This window comes from Lygodium microphyllum, chromosome 19 (assembly GCF_053477565.2).
Source record: "Lygodium microphyllum isolate KBCC chromosome 19, Lygodium_microphyllum_v1.1.10, whole genome shotgun sequence".
In the NCBI taxonomy this organism is placed as follows: Eukaryota; Viridiplantae; Streptophyta; class Polypodiopsida; order Schizaeales; family Lygodiaceae; genus Lygodium; species Lygodium microphyllum.
Genome location: NC_141153.1, coordinates 110,376,465 through 110,398,170, shown reverse-complemented (window position 1 = coordinate 110,398,170; position 21,706 = coordinate 110,376,465). Strand labels below are relative to the sequence as shown.

General features: G+C 46.8%; 1 protein-coding gene and 1 long non-coding RNA gene across 8 annotated transcripts in view; one reads left to right on the top strand and one right to left on the bottom strand.

Annotated features, from left to right (window-relative positions):
• Positions 1 to 21,706, top strand: part of LOC148020266 (uncharacterized) — a 119,896-nt gene that overhangs the window by 53,161 nt on the left and 45,029 nt on the right. For all 7 annotated transcript variants that reach the window (XR_015694944.1, XR_015694945.1, XM_087700600.1 and 4 more), the window contains 2 exons: positions 19,504 to 19,532; positions 20,454 to 20,602. Coding sequence is in view for 5 of the 7 variants with exons in the window: in XM_087700600.1 (XP_087556726.1) it covers positions 19,504 to 19,532; positions 20,454 to 20,602 (178 nt within the window). In the remaining 2 variants the exon portion in view is untranslated. The remainder of the gene's footprint in view (positions 1 to 19,503; positions 19,533 to 20,453; positions 20,603 to 21,706) is intronic.
• LOC148020267 (uncharacterized) overlaps positions 20,596 to 21,706 on the bottom strand; it is a 46,010-nt gene continuing 44,899 nt past the window's right edge. Inside the window, exon 5 of the long non-coding RNA XR_015694946.1 lies at positions 20,596 to 20,768. This is a non-coding gene — a long non-coding RNA (uncharacterized LOC148020267). The remainder of the gene's footprint in view (positions 20,769 to 21,706) is intronic.

The window sequence follows — 21,706 nt, the reverse complement described above, 5'->3', positions numbered from 1 at the left end:
ATGATCTGATCGATGGAAAACACTTTGTAACAAGAATTAATCAATCCTCTCGTACCAAGCCATAAGAGCTAGGCCATAGAGCCTCTTTTCCAATCTGTAGACATGATATTCCTTCCTCTACACAAGAAAACCAAAAGGCTCCGAAACGTAAATCTCCTCCTCTAGGAGGCCGTTCAGAAAGGCAGACTTAACATTAGTGAGGGGCTGCTAGATCCAAGATAGCTCAAATAGTAGATATCAGAGCTATAGGTGCGAAAGTCTCTGAATAATCCAACCTTGCCCTCTTTGCATTCCCTTGGCAACTCTTTGTGCTTATCCAAGGATCCACTAGCCAAGTACTTGGTCTTAAAGATCCACTTCACACCAATTATCTTCTGCTTCGGTAGCCCAAGTCTAATTTCTCTCAATAGAATCAAGCTCCTCTTGTATAGCACAACATGAGATATTCTACGCAAGAACCTCATTAACTGTGATAGGCTCATGATCTCGAAGGATTTGAGACATAAGAGCGTTGTTTTACACATAGTAAACTATCCTATTGGGCCCGTATTCTAGATGATCTATAAGGATCAGAAGGGGTTAGAGGATATTGAAGAATCCTTGCATCCTCCATGAGCTCTCAATACCACAAAGCAATGGTGATAGACTCATCCTACTGCGAGGGAGGCCTTTGATACTTATAAGATGCATCTCTAGGAAAGGGACTACCCATCATTGGGTAAATGTACATCCCTCTCATCTGAAGAAGAGGGCTCCTGATCAGATGGCTCAAGTCCCATAGATGGGAAAGAAGTAGAAACACTCCATGAAGGAGGATAGGAATGTTGGTTTCAAATGGAAAGAACCATCAAGAAGAGGAGCAGAAGGGGGAAGAATGAGGGGATGGAGGGGGAGGAGTCGAAGATAAAGGAGTGCCTATAGGTAACTGAGAAGGAAGGGGTGAAGCTAATGGTGGGAGGGCATGGGCCGATGACAAAGAACCACCTACACATGAATCACCATCAATGGGATGATCAAAGGTTGAAGCTTCATTAAAGATAACATCCCGGCTCACATCAATATTTCGTGTCAACGGGTCATAGAGCATGTAGCGCTTTGTGGTCATGGTATAACCCACAAAGATAAGCTTCTTTGACTTAAGGTGAAGTTTGCTATCGTGTTTGTTCTGCTCCACTTGGAGATAAGCATACAAAAGTGGGACATAGAAGGCTTCTTCTCAAAGAAAGCCTCATATAGAGTCATGTCGTGTAATGAGTAAGTCACAGACCTATTACGGATATGCATCGCAATAGAAACTGCCTCACCTCAAAGGGAACGAGGTAGACTCCGATGATCCAACATTGATTGGGCCATCTCAAGCATGGTCCGATTGGTGTACTCCACCACCTCATTCTCTAATGATGAGTTCAGATGGGAATACTCCATCGGAATATTGTGATCCCTGCAAACTGAGAAAAAATGTTAGAGCAAAACTCGCCGCCATCCTTAGCTCGTACACCTTGAACCTTGAAAGGCATTGCATTTTAGCAAACACCTTCCACTTACAGACGTTGAAGTGTGCCTCACACTTATATGCCAAGAAGTGCAACCGTACATATCTACTCAAATCATCAACAATCAACATCAAATACTTGTCCTTCCCTAGGGAGTTTGTACCCATAGATCCACCTAAGTCGATGTGAACCAAGTCTAGTAGTGTAATAGCCTTGTGAGAAGCCACCTATGGTTGAGATTGCTTATGCTGCTTGCCCTATAAGGAGCTAGAAAATAGGGTGTGAATAGGAGGAAAATCGAGGAGTCCCTCCACTACGTTCTTTGGAGAAGCCTCTCATATGGTGTCGAAGTTGAGGTGGCCATAGCAGGCATGCCAAAGGGGCCCAAGCTCATGAAAAGTCGGTGCAACAAAAGCTATGAGCTTATAAAGCCCACCCTCTTGAGTAATTGCCCAAAGAATAGAAATTGTAGAAACTATAGAAGAGTCCTCAACAATCACAACATCCTGAGTAAAGATCAGAAGGGTATCTAGTTGCGTCAAACCATGGACTTAAATAAGCTTAAAGCCAAAATTTGAAACATAAAGGACTTCAGCCACAAAGGCTTAACGATTGGGCAAAAGGGGGAATCATCCCACTCTAGGCACTAGCATGAAAGAGTCATCACCAATGGTGATGACTGATTGAACCCCCTCTTGAATGAAGATCCTGATATAAAGAAATGCCCTAATACAGAAACTAAAAAACAATCATATAACAAAGCACAAACTAATAAAAGGACACAATTAGGGTTAGGGTAACTTAGAGACAAAGAACACAAACAATAATAAAATAAACAAACGTGAATAGAATACAATGCTCATACAATAAACACACTATGCAGTGAATGAATATTGACCCCCGAACTCTTGTGTCTCGAGAACCGGGGCAAAGAGTATGAGGTGAAGAGTGTGTCGTACTCTTAATGGATCCCAGAACGCATAATTAGTGTAACCCTGTAAGCATAAATCATGATCAAAAGTCAATCCCTAAGAATAGCTACAGCGAAGATGTCTCAAAATATGTAAACAAGTAGTTTAATGTGACATTCTAGGTCGATCATCTCAAATGTGGAGCTAAGCTGAGCCTTAATTTCCACTATAGCAATAGAATCTAAGCCAGTGAGAATTAAATATACATATAGCAAGATATAGCTGACCCCTAAGGTTTACAGACATATAAGTTTGGGTCACAAGAGATGGAATGATCTCCGTGAGTCTAAAGGAACTTGTCCATCCTTTGAAACCAAGACCCCGATACTTGCTTCAGTCCCTAAAGAGCTTTCCATATGCCATGAAGCTCTAGCCTTTCAGGCGGTAGCTGGCCTAGAAGTGACTAAGAGAAGCAATTGTATAGTTTGAGAAGTGACATGCAATCCTTCCCTAACTTAGTTACATTCTCAACATTCTCACTATCATTTTTATTCTTAGTAAAAACCAAGTACATTGAAATATGATTTTTCATTACTTTAGAAATGCTAGCTACAGATACAACAAGGATAAATTCATTTTAACTTTACATCAAGTATGAGCACCTTTTCCTTATGCTGAATAGTGATCGTTTTGGCACGAGAATCAATCAATGCACGCATACGGTGACACCATGGCATACCAAGAAATACATCACAACCCTTAAATAGAGCAATGAAGAACTCTTGGCTACCCACATATCCCTTTATATATAGCCGAAGCTTTCCAATGCAATTCTAACTTCCCCCATGGGTCCCATCTCATCCTCTCTAATACCTAGATGGGCTACCGTGCCAACAAAGATAAAGTTGACTCATGCACCATTATCAAAGAAAATCAATGCGTACTGATCCCTAATTTTTCCTTATGCTCTATACAACTTAGTAGCATCATCATTGGGCTGATCACTAAGAACATTGAGTACCAATCCCACTGATCTTTTAGGCTTCTTTTCTTTAGAATCTCCTTGATATTTTGATTTTCCAATTTGTTGCCTATTGGGACAGTCCCTTGCAATGTGACCCTCCTATTCACAAATAAAACATTTATTTGCAGCCATAAACTCCCTATGTTGTATCAATGTTTTCGAGCCCTTTCTTTGTTGTTTTGGCCTCTTTTCAGGTTGATTTTCAGATCTATCCCTTTTCTCAGCCTGCAACAATCTCTATGAGCTGAGGCATACTCGTTACGATGGATTTAATGTAAAAATCTCTGATTCCTTTGGGCAGTCCACAAACATATTTTCCCACTTGTTCATGAAGGGGTATAGGGTGATAAGAAGTAATAGGCAGCAACGCATCCCCAAACTTCTTATTATATTGCTCCTAATTCCTAAATTCCTTAGCATCCAACTGATTCCAAGCTGATATGACGTCCACCTCAAAGCTACTTTTTTCAACCAATGCGTTATTGAATTGTACTCACGGTGACAGTGCTTTACCTTGCATCAAAAGAGTGTACCACCACTCCAATGCATTTTCTTTCAAGAAAGTGATTGCCTTTCGAATCTTCAATAACTCAATGAAGTTCCCCCCTAAATAGACTACATCAATCTGCTGAATGAAAGTCAAAGCTTTCAGCCTATCTTGTGCATTGCTGAAGGACTCAAATGTCAATATGTTTCCACCCTCATCATAGTCTTTCGCTGCCCCTTTGGATGTCAAGTCGTCATACACTGATTGTTGCAAAAAGGGTGCATTTGCTGAATTTACATCAAAACCAATGCAAACGGAGCATTTACATGAGCAGCATTCATTCTTGAGTCCCATAAGCATTCAAGATGCAGATGTAGTACCAAACATGCTACTTTGTGCACCAACCATCAAACCAATACTGCCATACATAGAGTTTTGCATATTTCCAATCATACTCGAATACATTAGGCCTTGCATACCATGCACGTAATTTATAATTAAATAAAAAATTTCAATATTTAAATACTGAAAATTAATCTAATAATTATTTCGATACCCCAAAAAATACTCCCGAGTGACCACTAATTAAATTGGCTAGGCAACTTCCATTCCCGAGTATCTCTGTCCCATCTTTGACCATTTGATCGGTGTTAGGTACCATTAAACACCACTTCTCTAGTGTCATCAACAACTGACACTTATGGACAAATGAATGGCCTAGGCCGACAAGTGGCACCAAACACCACCAAGTACCTGTGCGGCATAACTTATAGCAACTTTTGCCTTTGACATCCCATGATTGCCTTGAGTCCCGAGCTCGTAAATTTACTCTAACCCTAGTTACACGTCACATGTGCAACATTTACATAACCATGTGATTAAAATTTAATCCACATGTTAAGTGAGGTTTCAAAAATATATATCCTCATTACACCATCTGCTGCTATGTTTTGGTTTTCCACCTTCCCCATCATCCACAAGAATTATTTTTTTTGCAAATAAAGTGTGGCTAATTATATTACTTCAGAAAAAAACCTGAATACAAAGAAGTGCTCATGCTCAACAGACCAAGCTGGAGCTGGTGAGAGTCACAGATACATCATATATACAAGTCTCTCAAGGTGGTCTGGGGGGGGGGTAGGGGCAAGAAGCCATGGAGGAGGGGTGTATCGCCATCTGGGGCTACCCGCCTGCATCACGAAGAACAGGTCCTGGCCGCCCCAAGTGCGCATGAAATGACCTCGGAGCTCGTGATGAGCCCTGGACTCGCCCTGCACTTGATCCCATCGGCCTCAAAGGAAGTGGATGATGGAGGTCCAGAGCTCTGCTAAGGTCGCCTGTACTAAAAGTCTCTCTCCGCCGAAAGCCACTTGACACCGCGCCTTCCACATATGCCAACCAATAAGACTCCCTATGATTTCCCATACCTCAGAGTGGTCTATTGTGGGCTCTAATACCTGGCAGATGGGTAGAGCTCTAAACCCACCACTGTGCATGAACCTGTCTCGATAATGATTAATGTATCCTGCATCCCGGCCTCATACAGAAGGTGACGGCCTTGACTGACCGCCTGCCAGCAGAAAGCACCCCAAGAGATACATCCAAGGCTGGGTGCTATGCGGCACAGGATGCGGCATACTCCTCTCCACATGAGTTGTGCCGCCTCACACGACCAAAGACAGTGCTTTGGCGTTTCCATAAACTGCTGTGTGCAGCACTTACAAACTCCCTCCTCCTACATTTGGGCAAGCCAACTTCCCACCGCCAAGCCTCCATATGCCACTAGCCATAAAAAATACGATACCCTCCTCGGCCTCCAGTTGTCCCATAGGCGGCGCCAAAAGGTCCGTCAGAATGGCTCCGTGATGTTGTGCTCCGCCCAACGCCTGCTACGTGACGGTGCCCAATCCATGTCCTCCTACATTAGTACGTGTCTGCCAATCCTGGCGGTGTACTCCAGGAACCTCGGTGGCTTCTTGGCAACCGCAGTGGCCAGCCAAAGCCACTCTCCCGGATCCCACTCCAGCTCATCAAGTGGCCTTCCTTCCCAGATCCAGAGGGGCCACTCCTTGAGCTCCTACCAAAAGACCAAAGGGTCCAGCCGCCATGTCTTCCCCTGAAGGCCAACCGCCCAGATCCTTTTCCATGAAAGGACAACTATCCCCTCGTCCTACTGCCCTTTGTCAAGAGCCAGATGCCCCCCCTCCTACACTGTGAAAAAGGTCCCAGGTGGAGCGCCACCCACTCCTCCTGCCACATGTTGAAAGGGAGTGACGGATCGAAGGTTGGACCCGAGAGCTATGGCGGGAGAGTAAGAGCAAGAAAGGGAGAGACTAGAAATGGGAACTCCAACAGTCACAATGTGTGACCGGGCCTTCCTTTATTCAAACTGTCACTAAAAGAATAAAGAATAAAGTGACGGTGATGGGCGCCCGCCACCTGCAGTGTGCAGTGGCGGTGACTGTCAGTATAGTAATACACGGGCGGCTAGGCAGAGGCGCGTTTACCCGCAACAACCTTTCACTTAAAGGCGAATCTGCCCCAGTGAGGAGTGAAAAGAAAAAGAAAAAAGACAGTACAACATGTACACATGTACAACAGGATGAGGAAAGACGTCATCTCATCCCACACCCATCAACCTCTTGAGGAAGGCAAAGCGCTGTGTAGAGAGGCTTTTCGTGAGCAAATCTGCAGGATTCTGGTCAGTCGAGATCTTGACAAGATCAACAGACTTGTCCTCAATGACCCCACGTATAAAGTGATACCTCACCTCAATGTGTTTCGTCTTCGCATGGAAAACCAAATTCTTGGCTAATTGAATAGGACTCATAGAATCCGAATGCAGTGTAGGGATAGCATCAATACCAAGGTCAGTAACTAAACGACCCAACCAAATAGCCTCCTTGCAAGCCTCAGTGGCAGCAACATACTCGGCCTCTGTAGTAGAAAGGGCCGTGCATTTTTGCACCCTGGACATCCAAGAAACATCACCTCCAGCATAGGTGAATACATAGCCGGAAGTGGACTTCCTACTATTTGCATGTCCTGCATAATCAGAGTCAGTGTATCCCACGACTCCTGTATCCTAGCTGCCATAGCATACGCACATATCTCTAGTGTCCTTCAGGCACCTCATGATACCCGGAAGTGGATACATAGCCGGAAGTGGACTTCCTACTATCTGTATGTCTTGCATAATTAGAGTTAGGTATCTCCAGCATAGGTGAATACATAGCCGGAAGTAGACTTCCTACTATCTGCATGTCCTGCATAATCAGAGTCAGTGTACCCCCATGACTCCTGTATCCTAGCTGCCATAGCATATGCACATATCTGCAGTGCCCTTCAAGTACCTCATGATACCCTTCACGGTATCCCAATGCTTCTTGCCAGGTGTAGCTACATAGCGTGCCACAACACCAACTGCAAAGGCAATATCTGGACGAGTGGCTATTATGGCATACATAAGACTGTCCATTGTGGATACTAGTGAATCTTGGCCATCTCGGCCTTCTGCTCTTCTGTCTGCGGACAATCAGCTTGTGATACCTTCACATAAGAAGGCAAATAGGCTTTACGTCCTGCATGCGGAAGCGCTCAAGGACTTTATGAATGTACTCCCTCTGTGACAAGTAGAGGAGTCCCTGATGCCTGTCATGTGTAATGCGCATACTAAGTATGTGAGCGGCTTGTCCCAAATCTTTCATCTCAAAGCTCTTCTTGAGCTAAGCCTTAAGAGCATCTAGCTCATCATGAGCTTTCCCTGCTATCAACATATCATCCACATAGCGTACTATAATCAATAAAGAACCATCACGAGCTTTCTTCGTGTAAAGATGCGGATCCATAGCACTTCGGCTGTAGCCCTGTGACTGCATAAAGGCATCAAACTTATGATACCACTCCCTAGGTGCCTGTTTCAAGCCATAAAGACTTTTCTTCAATTTGCACACTAGGTGCTCCCTGGTAGGTTCTTCCAAGCCCTTAGACTGCTCCATATAAATCTCATCATGCAAGTCCCCATGTAAGAAAGCCGTCTTGACATCCATCTAGTATAAATCCAAGTCAAGCTGAGCAACCAAAGCCAAGACTAAGCACAGGGTGGTCATCTTAACCATAGGAGAAAAGACCTTATCAAAGTCCACACCATGCTCCTGCTTAAAACCCTTTGCTACCAATCTAGCCTTATATGCCGGCTTGGGGTGCCCAGGGGTACTTTTTAGCCTATACACCCACTTGCATGGCAAAGCCTTCTTGCCCGTAGACAAGGAAACCAAATCCCAAGTGTCATTCTTATGCAGGGAGTCTATCTCAGATTGCATAGCCCTCTCCCAGGAGTGACTGTCACCCCCGCGCATAGCCTCATCATAAGCGAAAGGCTCTCCTGTATTTGTAACCAAGACATAATGCATCGAGGGCTGAAATCTAACTGGTGGACGTCTCTCTCTAGTAGACCGTCTCAAGGTAGGCTCTGCTGCTTGCCCAGCTTCCTGTCCAACGCGCTGACCATGAGCATCTACTGCAGCTGTAGGCTGTCCAGCTAGCTATGCGGGAGCTCTCGGCTCCTCCTGAAATATGACCCTGCGGATCTCAACAACTCTCTCAGACTGTCTATGCATCTTATGTTCATGGAAGACTACACCATGACTGCGGATGACTTTCCGCGCCTGTGGATCCCAGAGACGATAGCCCATCTCGCCTGCATCCCCATAACCAAGAAAAATGCATTTGACACTCTTGGGATCCAGCCTACTTCTCTTGTCCCTGGGCACATGGCAAAATGCCTCACATTCAAAGACACAGAGATGCGCATAAGAGGGGGGTTTTCCAGTCCATACCTCCTCTGAAACCTGGAAATCCAAACCACTAGAAGATGATCTGTTTATGACATGCACAACTGTACTAACTGCCTCAACCCAAAAGCTCTGTGGTAGGCTTGCATGACTAAGCATACTGCGGACACATTCCTAGATGGTTCTATTTATTCGCTCAGCCAAACCATTCTTGGGGGGGGGGGGGGGGGATGTAGGGAGCGGTCAACTGACGCTTAATACCCCTCTCATCACATAACTGCTCAAAAACACGTGATACATACTCACCCCCATTATCTGTCCTTAGGCATTTTAGCCTATACCTAGACTGGTTCTCAACCAATGCAAGCTATCTCTGAAATACAGCCAAGACATCAGATTTCAGCTTAATGGGATAAGCTCAAACTTTCCGTGAAAAATTATCTATGCACGTAACAAAATACTTTGCACCACCCATAGACTGACAAGGCATAGGCCCACAGACATCCGAATGTACCAATGCCAAGGGCTCACTCATGCGTGGCCTACCAGACTTCTTATGCGTAGACCTAGTCTGCCTGCCATAAAGACAATGCTCACATGAATCAAAACATGCATAATCAAGGGGCGGTAAGTACTGCAAACCAGAAAGCATTTTCATTCCCTTCAAAGACATATGGCCCAAACGGGCATGCCAAAGAGATACATGTGGGATAGAACCCACAGACAAAACATGATCAAGGGAAGAAGCTGATACAATCAAGGAGTAGAGATTGCCAGCCTTGGCACCTCTCTCAATCACAAGTCTGCCACGAGTGATCTTCCATGCAGAATCTCCAAAAGATACATGATAACCTGCGTCATCAAGCTGTCCAGCTGACATGAGACTGCGTGTCAAAGCAGGTACATGACGTACATCCTGCATAACAAAACTGCTGCTAGAGAAGGAAACTGCAGCCTAATATCACCAATGCCCACAATATCAAGAGAGCTCTCATCACCCAAGCACACAGTACCCGAAACAGTATGGTATGAATGAAACCACTCTCAGCAAGGTGTCACATGAAAAGATGCACCTGAGTCCAAGAGCCAACATTGTGCATACATAGAGTGTATCTCTGTCATCTGCGAAGCACTAGAAGAAGCTGCAAGGATATAATCATCATCATCAACATCCTTAGATTGCATAACATTGATCTCTTGAATTTTAACACTGGACTTTGAAGGCACTATGCTGCGATCAAAAGACTTATCCTGGACTTTGTCTTTTCCCTTATCTTTGCGTAATTCATGGCATTGTGGCCTAATATGGCCCTTTTTCCCACAATGGTGACAAGTAACATCTGCATTCCTGCCACGGGATTTGCTACGTGACTTTCCACGAGACTTGGACCGAGATTTTTTAGAATCCCGTCCACGGCCACTGCCACTGCCATGCTTTCCATATCCATCATTCCTGCCTCTAACTGTCATAGCATGCGATACACGAGAGGCATCCAAGTTTTTACGGTTAACCTCTTCTTGCAGAAGAGCATTCTCAACATCAGATAATTTCAAGGTAGCAGTAGAGGCACATAATGCAGTGCGGAATACATCCCATGACTCATTAAGAGTACCAAGCAAGAAAAGAGGAGTGACATCCTCTGCAAAAGTGATATCCTACGAAGTCAAGTTCTTGAGTATAGCATGGAACTGGCTCAAGTGAGCAGACATAGTCACATTCTCCTTCATGCGCAGATCCATAAGCTGCTTGAGCCAATACATTTGACTCGCTGGACTTTTCTTGTCATAGAGATTCTTGATTTTATCCCACAACTGCCATGCACTCTGTTCTTCCTCAAATACATTGTAGTGAGCCTGTTCTGTGAGAGACAATACAATGGTGGACTTGCATAACTCATCAAGCTCAAGCCATTCCTCATTTGGCATTGTTGCAGGCGGATGCCCACTTAACCTCAAAGGTTTGATCTGTGATTTCTGCACTAACACCTGCCAAATCTGGCTCTTCCAATAAGAGTAATTCATACCATCAAGCTTAGTGATGTTGAAAATAGCATGATTTGTGGACGAACTCGCTATAATGCAGGTTGGAAGACTGTAGACAGTTCAAAACTGCTTGCTGTTTACTGCAGAAAATGACCAAAAAATCACCAAAATCGAGGTAAAATGGCGAGGAAAGTGAAATCAAAGTTGCTGTCCACCAAGTACTAGTGAAAGTACATAATTTCAGAGTGTTTCAGCATGAAAAATCCATGTCAGTCCATACATATATGCTTGCTGTAATAAATTTCAGATTTCAGTAAAAGCGAGCCAACAGTGCCAAAATTAGATCCCAAGGCAATTAGATACTGCCAAGACCAAAGCCGGCATCATGCGGGCATAGCATAAGCATATGACGGTCGATAAGCATGAATCCAACACCCGAGTATGTCATACAAACATCTGCCAGTGAGTAGGCACACCCCCCAGTTAACGGGGCAAAGTGTTCTTGCCACTACCAAAACTTGACACAAGTAGATGTCAATTCACAAAGATACGGATCCAAAACTGAGACTTAGCTCATAAGCATACAGTGAACCAAGACATATGATGTATCATTCCAAAAGGTAAGAAGTCCCATAGTCTCAAGTATCTGTAACTCCTCAATGGCATGTAATGACTCAATGCATAAAAGTAGCACCTGCTCAATGTCTGATAAGCATTCAAGAATGCTCCCACTGGCACAAAAGCCGTATGTATGAGCTCAAGAGCTCAAGCCAAGGCAAGACACAGTGCCAATGACATAAGTCCAAGACAATACATCAATAGTACATCCCGAACATGTAGGTGGTAGAGCATCCGTATGTAGCATCCGTAAGCATGTAAGACATCAAATACATCCCAATCCAAACTCTGACAAGCCAAGTAATATCCAAGGCTACTCCAGATAATCCAAAATGCATCCAAGGTGGAGCTTCAATGAGCACTCAAGCTCAACGTATGCATAGAGTAATCAACCGTGACATGAGCATCAAGTCGTAGGCAACGGATATGCATAAACCCAAGAAGCATCACTGTCAAAGCATATACCAATGTCAATAAGTGCGGGCTGAAATAAGCTCAAGCTTCCAAAAGCATCCGGATTCAATGACAAGCTCAAAGTCGTCCCTCAATGATCAATACATCATAGCATAACCCAAGACTTACATCCGGAACCAATAGGCATATGTCAAAGCATGAAAGATAGCTTCAGCCCACGAGTATTCAGCATGCATTTACTGTTATAAACTGTGTGTTTCCAGTCCCAAAATCAAGCCAAAATCATAGCATTACATGTAGCTTCAATCCCCCAATCAATCGGGATGCAATAGGCATCAAACCGGTTATATAGTCATGCCCAAACAAGCATAGGCATACAAATACATGCTGTCTCAGACCTGAAATCTGTTGCAGAAGATTTTATCATCAGAATTTGGCAAATCTAATATCACCATCGCGTCCGGAGCGTGCCAAAACCCAACTTACACTCTTATCTTGCCTGAATCGGGTTCCGAATGCCCAAGATATGACAAAAAAAGTGATTTTTGGGCCAGAATTTGAAACAAGAGCAAAAAAAACGTAAGCTGGCTGGGGGGGTCTGCTGTCCCATGTGTCAACAATGGGGCCCAAAGGGGGCACAAATATATAGGGCCAAAGAAGGCCCACACCAAACCTCAGCAAGGCTTGATAGGCTGAAAGTACGATGCAGGTGAAGGAAGCTCCAAGAGGTGTGAGCTATGGCTGCCCACAACTTGTTTACAGCCTGTGAGACCTGAGAACTAAAGTAAACTCTGAAGAAAATGATCAAATACCTCTAATGTAACGCCCTAAAGGTGCCCAACAATGCCGAGAAGGTGCTCGGGAAGGCGGGGAGTGATAGGAGCTCGAAGGAGTCGGATATGGCTGCCGGGAAGGAGACCCAATGCAAGTAGGGAGTCGATGGGATGCTGAGAATGCCACGAACCAAGCTCAAGAGTCGGAAAGCAAAGCTCTGATACCAGTTGAAAGGGAGCGACGGATCGAAGGTTGGACTCGAGAGCTATGGCAGGAGAGCAAGAGCAAGAGCAAGAAAGGAAGAGACTAGAAATGGGAACTCCAACAGTCACAATGTGTGACCAGGCCTTCCTTTATTCAAACTGTCACTAAAAGAATAAAGAATAAAGTGACGGTGACAGGCGTCCGCTACCTACAGTGTGCAATGGCGGTGACTGTCAGTGTAGTAATACATGGGCAGCTAGGCAGAGGCACCTTTACCCCTAACACATGTAGGGGATGCCTGCTGGTGAAAACCTAGCGGCCCATACCTACCCGGGCTCTATCGGCTCTCAGATCGAGGGAGCAACCCATTCCTGAGGTATCGCTACGTCTATCTCACTTCTCCTCAGCTCCACTCCTCGCTGGAAGTCCGATACTTGCTTCAGCACCTCCTCGTCTGCCATCCTGATGGTACGAGCCGGGCTAGCCTCCCAACCCACTCGATGTGGGGTCCCTGACTTGGGGGTTCCAAATCACGGACTCACGGTCTATCTTCTCCTGGCAACCTAGGGGGCTCTCGATTAGGGCCTTACGGAGGCCCTACCACACGCGGAGCAAGCTGCATAGGAAGGGTGATCTAGGCTGATGTGAAGATCCATCTTAGAGATGGCCTCCACTCACCGCCAAGCCTCGGTCTATAGTCCTAAAGACTCTCATGCAATAGGACCTTCGAGGTCTGTCCTCCTGGTGTGAGGCCGCAGACAACTAGCTTGCCCAGGAGGGCCATACTCTGATACTCTGGGTCTATGATCCCAAGCCCTCTCTCTGATCGATATCGTATAATGGTCACCCACACCACCTTGGCCCTGGAATCCTTGAAGCCATCTGACCCGGACGAAAGGAAATTCCGCACTAGGCGGCAAAGGTGCATTACGCAGGAGAAAGAGAAGCACCAACACGAGGGGATGTACCAGGCCGTCGCTAGGAGGACCTGGTTAACTACCAGGGCTCGGTCGACTAGTGAGAGGCGAGCTGTGCTTCAGTAGATCAGCTTCCTCCGAATAGAATCGAGGACTAGAAGAAACTGCTGGGCAGGAGTATTGTCGAGTCCCACATGGAACCCTAGGTACCGGACAGTTTGCTGTCCTTTGCTCACCCATCTAAATCCCAGGTGGACGCCCCATTGCGTGCTAGAGTCCGGGTCTGTGAGGAAACCAACCAAAGTCGCCAATTGATTTTTGCTCCCACTGCAAATCAGAACACCTCAAGAGCCAACCTCACTCTCTCCAGCATCAACGCGTCATCCTCTATGTAGAGTGTTGTATCCTCTGCATACTCCGAGTCTAACAACGGGGGACAACCTTTATCAAACCGATCTCTCCAGCTGAAACTCCTCCCCTCGCCTCCCTCCTATGAGAACCCTGCTGGTAGCTGATCTGTAGTGTGCGGAGACCCCAGAAATCCAAGCCTAGGGAAAACCCAACCTCACCATGGTGCCCTCTAGGAAATCCCAGTCCACCCTGTCATAGGCTTTCTCAAAATCCAAGAGTAGTACGGCCAGTCTCTGCCCACTCTATTGGGCCCACTCTGTCACATCAAAGAAGGTGAATGCATTGTTTAGGATGCTCCTATCCTGGACAAAGCCTGTCTGTGTGTCATGGATGATGTCTGGAAGCAAGGGGCGTAGTCGCCTACCTATCATCTTTGCCAGTGCCTTTTAGGCCATTGACAATAAGGTGATCAGTCTCCATTGGGAAAGCTCCAACCAGTCTCCCCCTTTGGGAAGAAGACTTATAACGCCTACCGATAGACTCCTTGGCATCTGTCTTGAAGTGAAAATCTCGTGAAAGGCCATCAATAGGGGGTCCTTCACCACTTCCTAGAAGGTAGTGAAGAAAGCCGTAGAGAGGCCATCCTCTCGTGGGCATTTCTGCCCGTCCTGTGTATGGAAAGCCTCCTTTAATTCCTTCTCTGTGAAGAGGGCTAAGAGGGAGCGTCCCATCTCCTCTATAACAAGGGACAGGATGTTATCCCAGACCTGTTGTCTACATCGCTGTCCTCTAGCTGAGGCTATGTGCTGCTGAAAGAGGTGACTATAGTAGTCGGTGGCAATCTCCATCACCTCGTCTAGGCTAGAGCGGGTCCTCTCATACTGATCTCGGAGGCTGCGTATCTGCTCTCCTAAGGTGCGAGGCTGGTGCACCTGAGAAAACTCCTTGCACATCGTGTCCCCCTTCCGCGCCCAGAAAGTTGCTAAGGTGCGGAAAGAGAACTCAGAGCGCCTTTCCTCTAGGCTAGCAATGGCTGCTCGTGCACGCACCTCGTGTGGGTGGAGAGTGGGATCCCCTGGTGCCTCCTGTAATAATCTCTTCGTGGTTGCAAGGTCCCGCCAGAGTACTCTCTCCTTCTCCCAGCTCTACTACCTGGCCTGTATGGCTGCCTCTTGCCAAATTCTACTCGACTCAGCTAGGGCCTCTGCAACCTCCTCTACGATCTGGCCCCTCCTACTCCACTCTCTAGTCCAAATCTGCTCTATCTGTCCGGTCACCTCCTCCCTCCTGTAGATCGAGTTAGGGATCTGACAAGATCATGTACCTAGGGCAGATGCTGGGGGATCTAGTGTCAGGAGAACTGGGCAATGATTGGACAATGTGGTGCCCGCCAACTGTCCAATTCAGCCTCCCCGCGAGCCTCCCCACTCTCCCACATAAAACCTGTCCAACTGCTCTAGCAGGACTTCACCTGGCTTCCTGTATCCCCAAGAGAAGTCCAGGGACCTCTCCCTCCTGTGGAAGGCAATGTCTCTCCAGGCATCGCGTGCTCCTACTGCTAGTAGAAACACCTCCCATGCCTCCTGCTCCTCCCGAGCCATGCCCTGGTCGTTTCTTCCTTTGCCCTGCTGATCCTCCAAAGCCTCCAAGTTATTGAAGTCTCCTCCAACAATCTAGGAGTCCACCTCTGGGAGTCCTTCCACGATCTCCATCTAGAACCTGCTGCGTGCCCTAACCTCCGTAGGGGCATAGATATTAAGGACTCCAAGGCACGAGTCCCCAAAATCCAATCTGATCCATAGCACCCTCCCTGCCACTATCGTCCCGTGGTCTCGAACACAAGCGGTAAGACTCGGACCAATAGAGGTGCATACGCCTCCACTCCTACCGTGGTCACCTATAGCGTGCTCCCAGTAAGTGTGCGAGCTGCCTAGGAGTACCTTCCCTACCCGTTGGGCCTGGGTTTGGGGTGATCTTGTGCTTCTATAGAAGTAAGGTATTCGGCAAGGGCAGGCTACAAGTCCTGCCGAATAATCAATTTCGTGGAACCACGTGCCCCACTGTAGTGGAGACTATTCACATTCCAGGATGCAAGGTGTAAGTTCATGGGGAAACCTGTGACTGCCCGAATAGGCATCTGTTTAGTGTGGAGGCTACTGATGACGAGAAGGAGCTATGAGGCATGCAAGTACGCTTTGTCGCCGGTCTGGACGGCAAGCTCCATTCCCCCATGGTGGCCCTCGGCCAGACCATAGGGGTGATAGAAGTTCCAAGTGGTACTATCAATGCATCTATCAGCCATGCTGAGAGTTGAGACTTTGTGCACTAGTAGAAACGGACCGCCTATGCTAGGGGCCACTCGATCACATCCCTCGGAGCTCTCCACTGTGGAGGGGCTCGAAAGACAATGCTCAGGTGAGGGACCTCGGCACTAGTCCACCAGTTAATGTCCATCATGCAACCAGGCCACTGTTGTGCAAACAATGCTAGTCCTTCTCCCATCCACTGGGAGGTGTGGTCCGCCACCTGACTCTTCAACTCTTCCTCTATCTATGTCGTTGTCCATTCCCCTGAGTGAGAGGACTAAAGAAAAAAAGCATAGTTCGGTCCATCCGATGGTGCTAGTAGATGGACCTTGCCCCTCCTTGACTTATGAACCACGAAGATCCCCACCTCTAGAGGTAGTGGGAACTCTCCGCGCTTCGCAACTCTCAAGTAGGACCATGGGCCACTGCGGAAGAACTCCTGTGGCAACAGGTGTGCCTGTCTTAGGAAAGTGTGACAGGCGGCAAGGGTGGATGAGGTGGTGGTTTTATGGGAGGGTGAGGACTGCTGATGTAGGCGTGCATGGCTCATCACCTCCTGTGGGAGGAGGGGGGGTGGGTCTAGGGGGGAATTGCTTGAACTAGATGCGGATCAGGGGGGGTGCTCGGTACGGGAGGTGGTGGGGGGGAGGATGATCAAGGGATGGTGGGATGGACGGATGTACATGGCGGGTGTGGGGGGGGTTGGTGGTCCTGGAAGTGGGGGGTTGTGGGCCAAGGTTAGTGGGGGGGGGGACATGGGATGTGGAGGGCGGTGGGTGTGGGGGCTGTGGGGACTCAGGAGAGGTAGTCTATGGCACGGGTGGTGGATGTGGGGGGCTGCGGTCCTGCCGAGTGGGGTGGGTAGGGGGGGCTGTGGAGTGCTCTGCCGAGGGGGCGTTGCACGCTCACCTGTGCCCTGTTGCCGAGGCTGGGTCTGAGACGCTGGCTGTGCCCCCCTGCCGTCTCCCTCTCTGTCGTCTCTGGACCCGTGTGAAGCCATCAGCGTCCACCTGCGGGCTTGTTGGCAGAGCCACCTTGGGTCTGAAACGCGTGCAACCTGCTGCCTGATGTGCAAAAGTCATGGCAGCGCAGGCACTGCCCTGGCTGCCCCGTCACAATGACTTGTTGCCTAAAGGAGTGCCCGCCCGCCTCAATCTCTAGGAACTGTGGGATATTCTTGACATCTTTCACTGCCACCCGTACCTTTGGGACTCGTGCAGCTGTCACTGCATCCGCGAAGGACGCGGGATGGATAGTGCCGAAAAGCCGTCCAAAGTCTTCCACCAACTAGCGATACTCAATCGCCAGGTCGAGGAAAAGAAGGGTGACCGGGTGCCGAAGAAACCTATTGTGGAGTGCAAACACCTCCACAGTAAAGCCCCTGTACTAGGGGACCATGTGTATGACCCCCTTCGTGGACGCATATGGTGAACCGGCGAGCAAGTCGCGAGCTGCGTCCGCCGAGCTGAGCCGGACCATGAAGATCCCTTGGCCCAATAGGACCGCCTCCTCGATCTGCGCTGTCCCAATGCGCAGCGTGGAGTGTAGCCAGTCCCGAAGCTAGGCCCTAGCTGGGGAATGTCCTACTACCTAACCATAAATCGTTGTTTCCATTAGCTCCAGCTCCTCAGCTCGGACGGCTAAGAGCTGTTCCTTAGAGAGGACTACGCGCAAGGTGTTTGACTGGGGGGGCACTCGCTGAATGCGCCGGTGTCTGAACAGAGGTTTCCATTGCGCATCCCTATTGAAAAACGTGCCGATCACACTGCTAAACTGTCGGAGGGGGGGAGCGTTGCTGCAAATGGAGGGAGCAACTGGGGGGGGGGGGGGTGTGCCATGTCGATGAAGAGGGGGGGGGAAGGGATTCTGTTTTCTGACGGTGATGGAGGCACCGAGCGCCACAAAAGATGTTTCCAGACTGAAGTCGCGCGGGTGAGGGGCCTGGAGCTGCCAGTTGAAAGGGACGGGGGACAGCGCGGGAGTTGGGGGGGGGGGGGGACTGGGCGTCAAATTTGGGAGGCGCAGAGGGGTCTGAAAGGGGGGGACAACAGAGAACGTCAGGTTGGGCGTCTGATTGGGGGTCAGCGCAAGATTTGGGGGGGGGGCCTGGGCATCAGATCGGAACCAAGACTGAGGGAGGTTGGCGCAAAGAGGTTTTTCTGGCGGAGCCAGAGCTGGGGGGGGGGGATGTGGGGCAGTGCTGTTGGAAGCAGCTCGATGGCGCGACAGCCTGGCGGGGTCAAGAGGCACAACGCGTTGCGGGAGGGGAGAGGCGGACGGAACGGTTGGGTCGTGGGGGGGCGTTGTGGTGAGTCAACGGGAGAGACAGGGGTTGCAGGAGCACGGTGGCAGGTCAGCGATGACGGGCGACGGAGCTTGGGTCAATTGTAACAGATCCACAACTATTATTGCCCATCATTCTCGTCACTTGGAGGCTGCGTGAGTATTAGGGTGCTCTTGAGCATCTCCTTCAGCATCTGTAGCAATCACTTACTTTCAGATCCTCTTCAGGTGGCTGCATTTGCGCTGCCAGCTGCTCCACACTCCATTAAAGACTATCATGAGGCTATGCACTACTGTGTTTGATCGTTCCAGCAAAAACACTGTTCTTCTTATCTCTCTACATCAATTTTTCATTCCATTTGTGGTTTGCTGCACTCAGAATCCATTCTTAGAGGAAAACATTCTCCCTCTATCCGCTCCAACAAAAAAGTGATTGTTGGAAATCTCAACTCCTTAAGCACCCTTCATTTTGTATCTATTCCTGAATCCTTTCATTCTCTCATTCATTCATTAGTTTGTTCTTCTTTTCATTTTTGTGTTGTTGTCTGATTTTATTGTAGATTAATTGTATTTATACCTCCAAGTGTTTTCGTCTACAAGCGCTAGTGTACCTTCACACTTTACTCAATATTTAACAAGGACAAGGCAGGTTTTTGTATAGGCTTGGTTCAAAAAGTTTGGCAAACAGTGAATGGGACCAACATAAGGTTACTACCAACATGTAGAATTGTGCACAAAATGAGACTCCTACATATCTTGAAACTTTATCTAAGTCTAAGAAGGATAATGCAACTAGAACAACAAAAATATGAAGTACCAACAAAATAATATTTCATTGTTTTATTGTTCCATCTCAGGCACTTCTAGAACTGGCTTGTAAAAGTGATTAGTTTAATGTCCATTTCAAATAAAGAAAACTGATACTATACATTATCTATGTTGCAGGCAATGGCTTCCATGAAGCAGGATTGAAGGTAATAAACTAAAAAATATTTTCTTCACTTCCAAATTTGAGATCTTTCAAGTATCCATTATAGTTGTTGTCATATGATGTTACAAGTTCGTATTTTTGGCAACCCTACCTTTGCCTTCAAGTTTGAGGGCCTAAATGTTGCCTTCTATAAAGCCCTTTACTATTTGAACCCACATTTAAGTGACCTTATTGAGAATAAATTTTACAAAAGCACATTCCTCTGAAAGCTGACTTAGGAAGTGAAGTGTCTTTCCTTGAGGACCAAATTGCTCTTTGATGCCCAATGTAGCCTTCAAACACCAGAACTGGGTGCGAAAGTATTCATAAACAAGTCACATAATTAATGACTTCAGCAATAAAACTCTTACCGAATTGTCAAGTGCCCTTAACCATGTCCACACATGTGCATGCACAAAACATGAACTTGGTTGGAAAACTTCAATCACGTTGAATATAGCGTATCTTTGCATATGGGCACGCACATGTACAGGCCTCACCATTGTCTTACAAATGAATCACACAGTATCTCCCAGACCTCAACTGCAATGCCAGCTCTTTTGCTTGAAAGGAGCTAATAAGTTGAATTTGACCATTACCATCCCGTACTCTGTACTTACATATCCATGGCTTGCAACTTCCTATGGCTGTCTGAGAGCATCAGAATCATGGTGCTTGTTTCCATTGGGTGGACTTGTACAAGGTGTAACTTGACTTGGAAATAGCAAGGCGTCAGAGAACCCTGAAACCAAATTTTATTTAAGGAAGTTCTCCTCTCAGACTTTTGTGATATGGCTTTGTAACTTTAAGATTCCACATGATTTTGAACTTGAACCGATAGTGCATGCTTGCAATGTTGCATCATTACCCCTCAGTATGGATATATTTTCCTATGCTTATGGTGACTATTTGTCGTCTCCTGCAGTCTGGAATTGCCACTGCAAAAAGCTTGCTAGGAGACACATTTAAGCCCCTCAAAAATATTCGTTACAAAGGTTCCACGTGGACAGAATATGCTGCACGACATATAGTAATAAACTTTCTTCACAGTTACATCAAGAAAGGATACATACAGTAAGTGCCATTTGTAGTTCTCCTTTTTAAATAGTATAAATGCCCTGGCTACAACTATTTTGCTGCTTTTGTTTATTGCTAATTGCAGTGTTGAATGTGTCATACAATAACCCTTGAAAGTATTTGTAGTATATCCGCATTGTCATCTGTGACATACATAAAGACTCTAGAAAGCAAGAAAGGTGAAGTGATTCAGTAACACAATGGCAGCTTCAAAAGTATTACCAGCCATTATCCCTTGAAAACAATTTTAGTTTGTATGTAATCATAGTCACTTTAGTGTTGTCATTTGAGGGCACAGAGATTCTAGGAAGCACCCAAGATGAGGTGTGCAATGATGAAATAACAGAATGGCTCCTCTACCATTGTGAACAGACTGTTTCCTGCACTCCATGAATTCTCTCCCAACATTTTTATGCCCAAATAAATAATGATGCAAAACAAGTATAGCTATCATTCATTTCAAAATTTACAGACCAACAGATACCCCAATGATTTAGCATGATGTAAACTATCCTTACCCAATTGAAGACCCCTGTCCAATGAATAGTGGTAAACAGTAGCGAATGCACATACAGCAGCAAACACTTGTGAATTAGTATGGATGGAGAGAGTATTTTATTGACATTGGTAAACCAGTGAGTGCACAGAAATGAAGAAACACAGCAAATGGTCCAAAAAACGATATAAAGGTGCATGTGCAAGGGCAAAGGCAACACAGCAGCCAGATAAAAGACGGGGACAATTCTAAGATGGGCTGAGGAAGACATAGAATAATGGAGAAAAGGAGGAGGGTCGAATTAATTCCCCAGCTCCAGGGAAACAACCTTTAAAAGAGGAAATGGCAGCCAACTGAGTGGTCCAATGAGCTGTTCAGCCTGCAGCAAGTCAGCCTACCATGTGGGAGTTGGATTCATCATCTGCAGCCTGTATTGGCACTAGCACAATCTCCGTAAGAAGCTACATCCTTCTTGCCTAGCAGCACAAAGTCTAACAAGAGGATGGGCATCTGACCATCTTCTGAGAGGAAAAAGATTCTATTAAGAAATCCCTTCAAGACAAAGTTTCCCAAGGCAAAGTACAAAGTACAAAACAGGCCTGTAA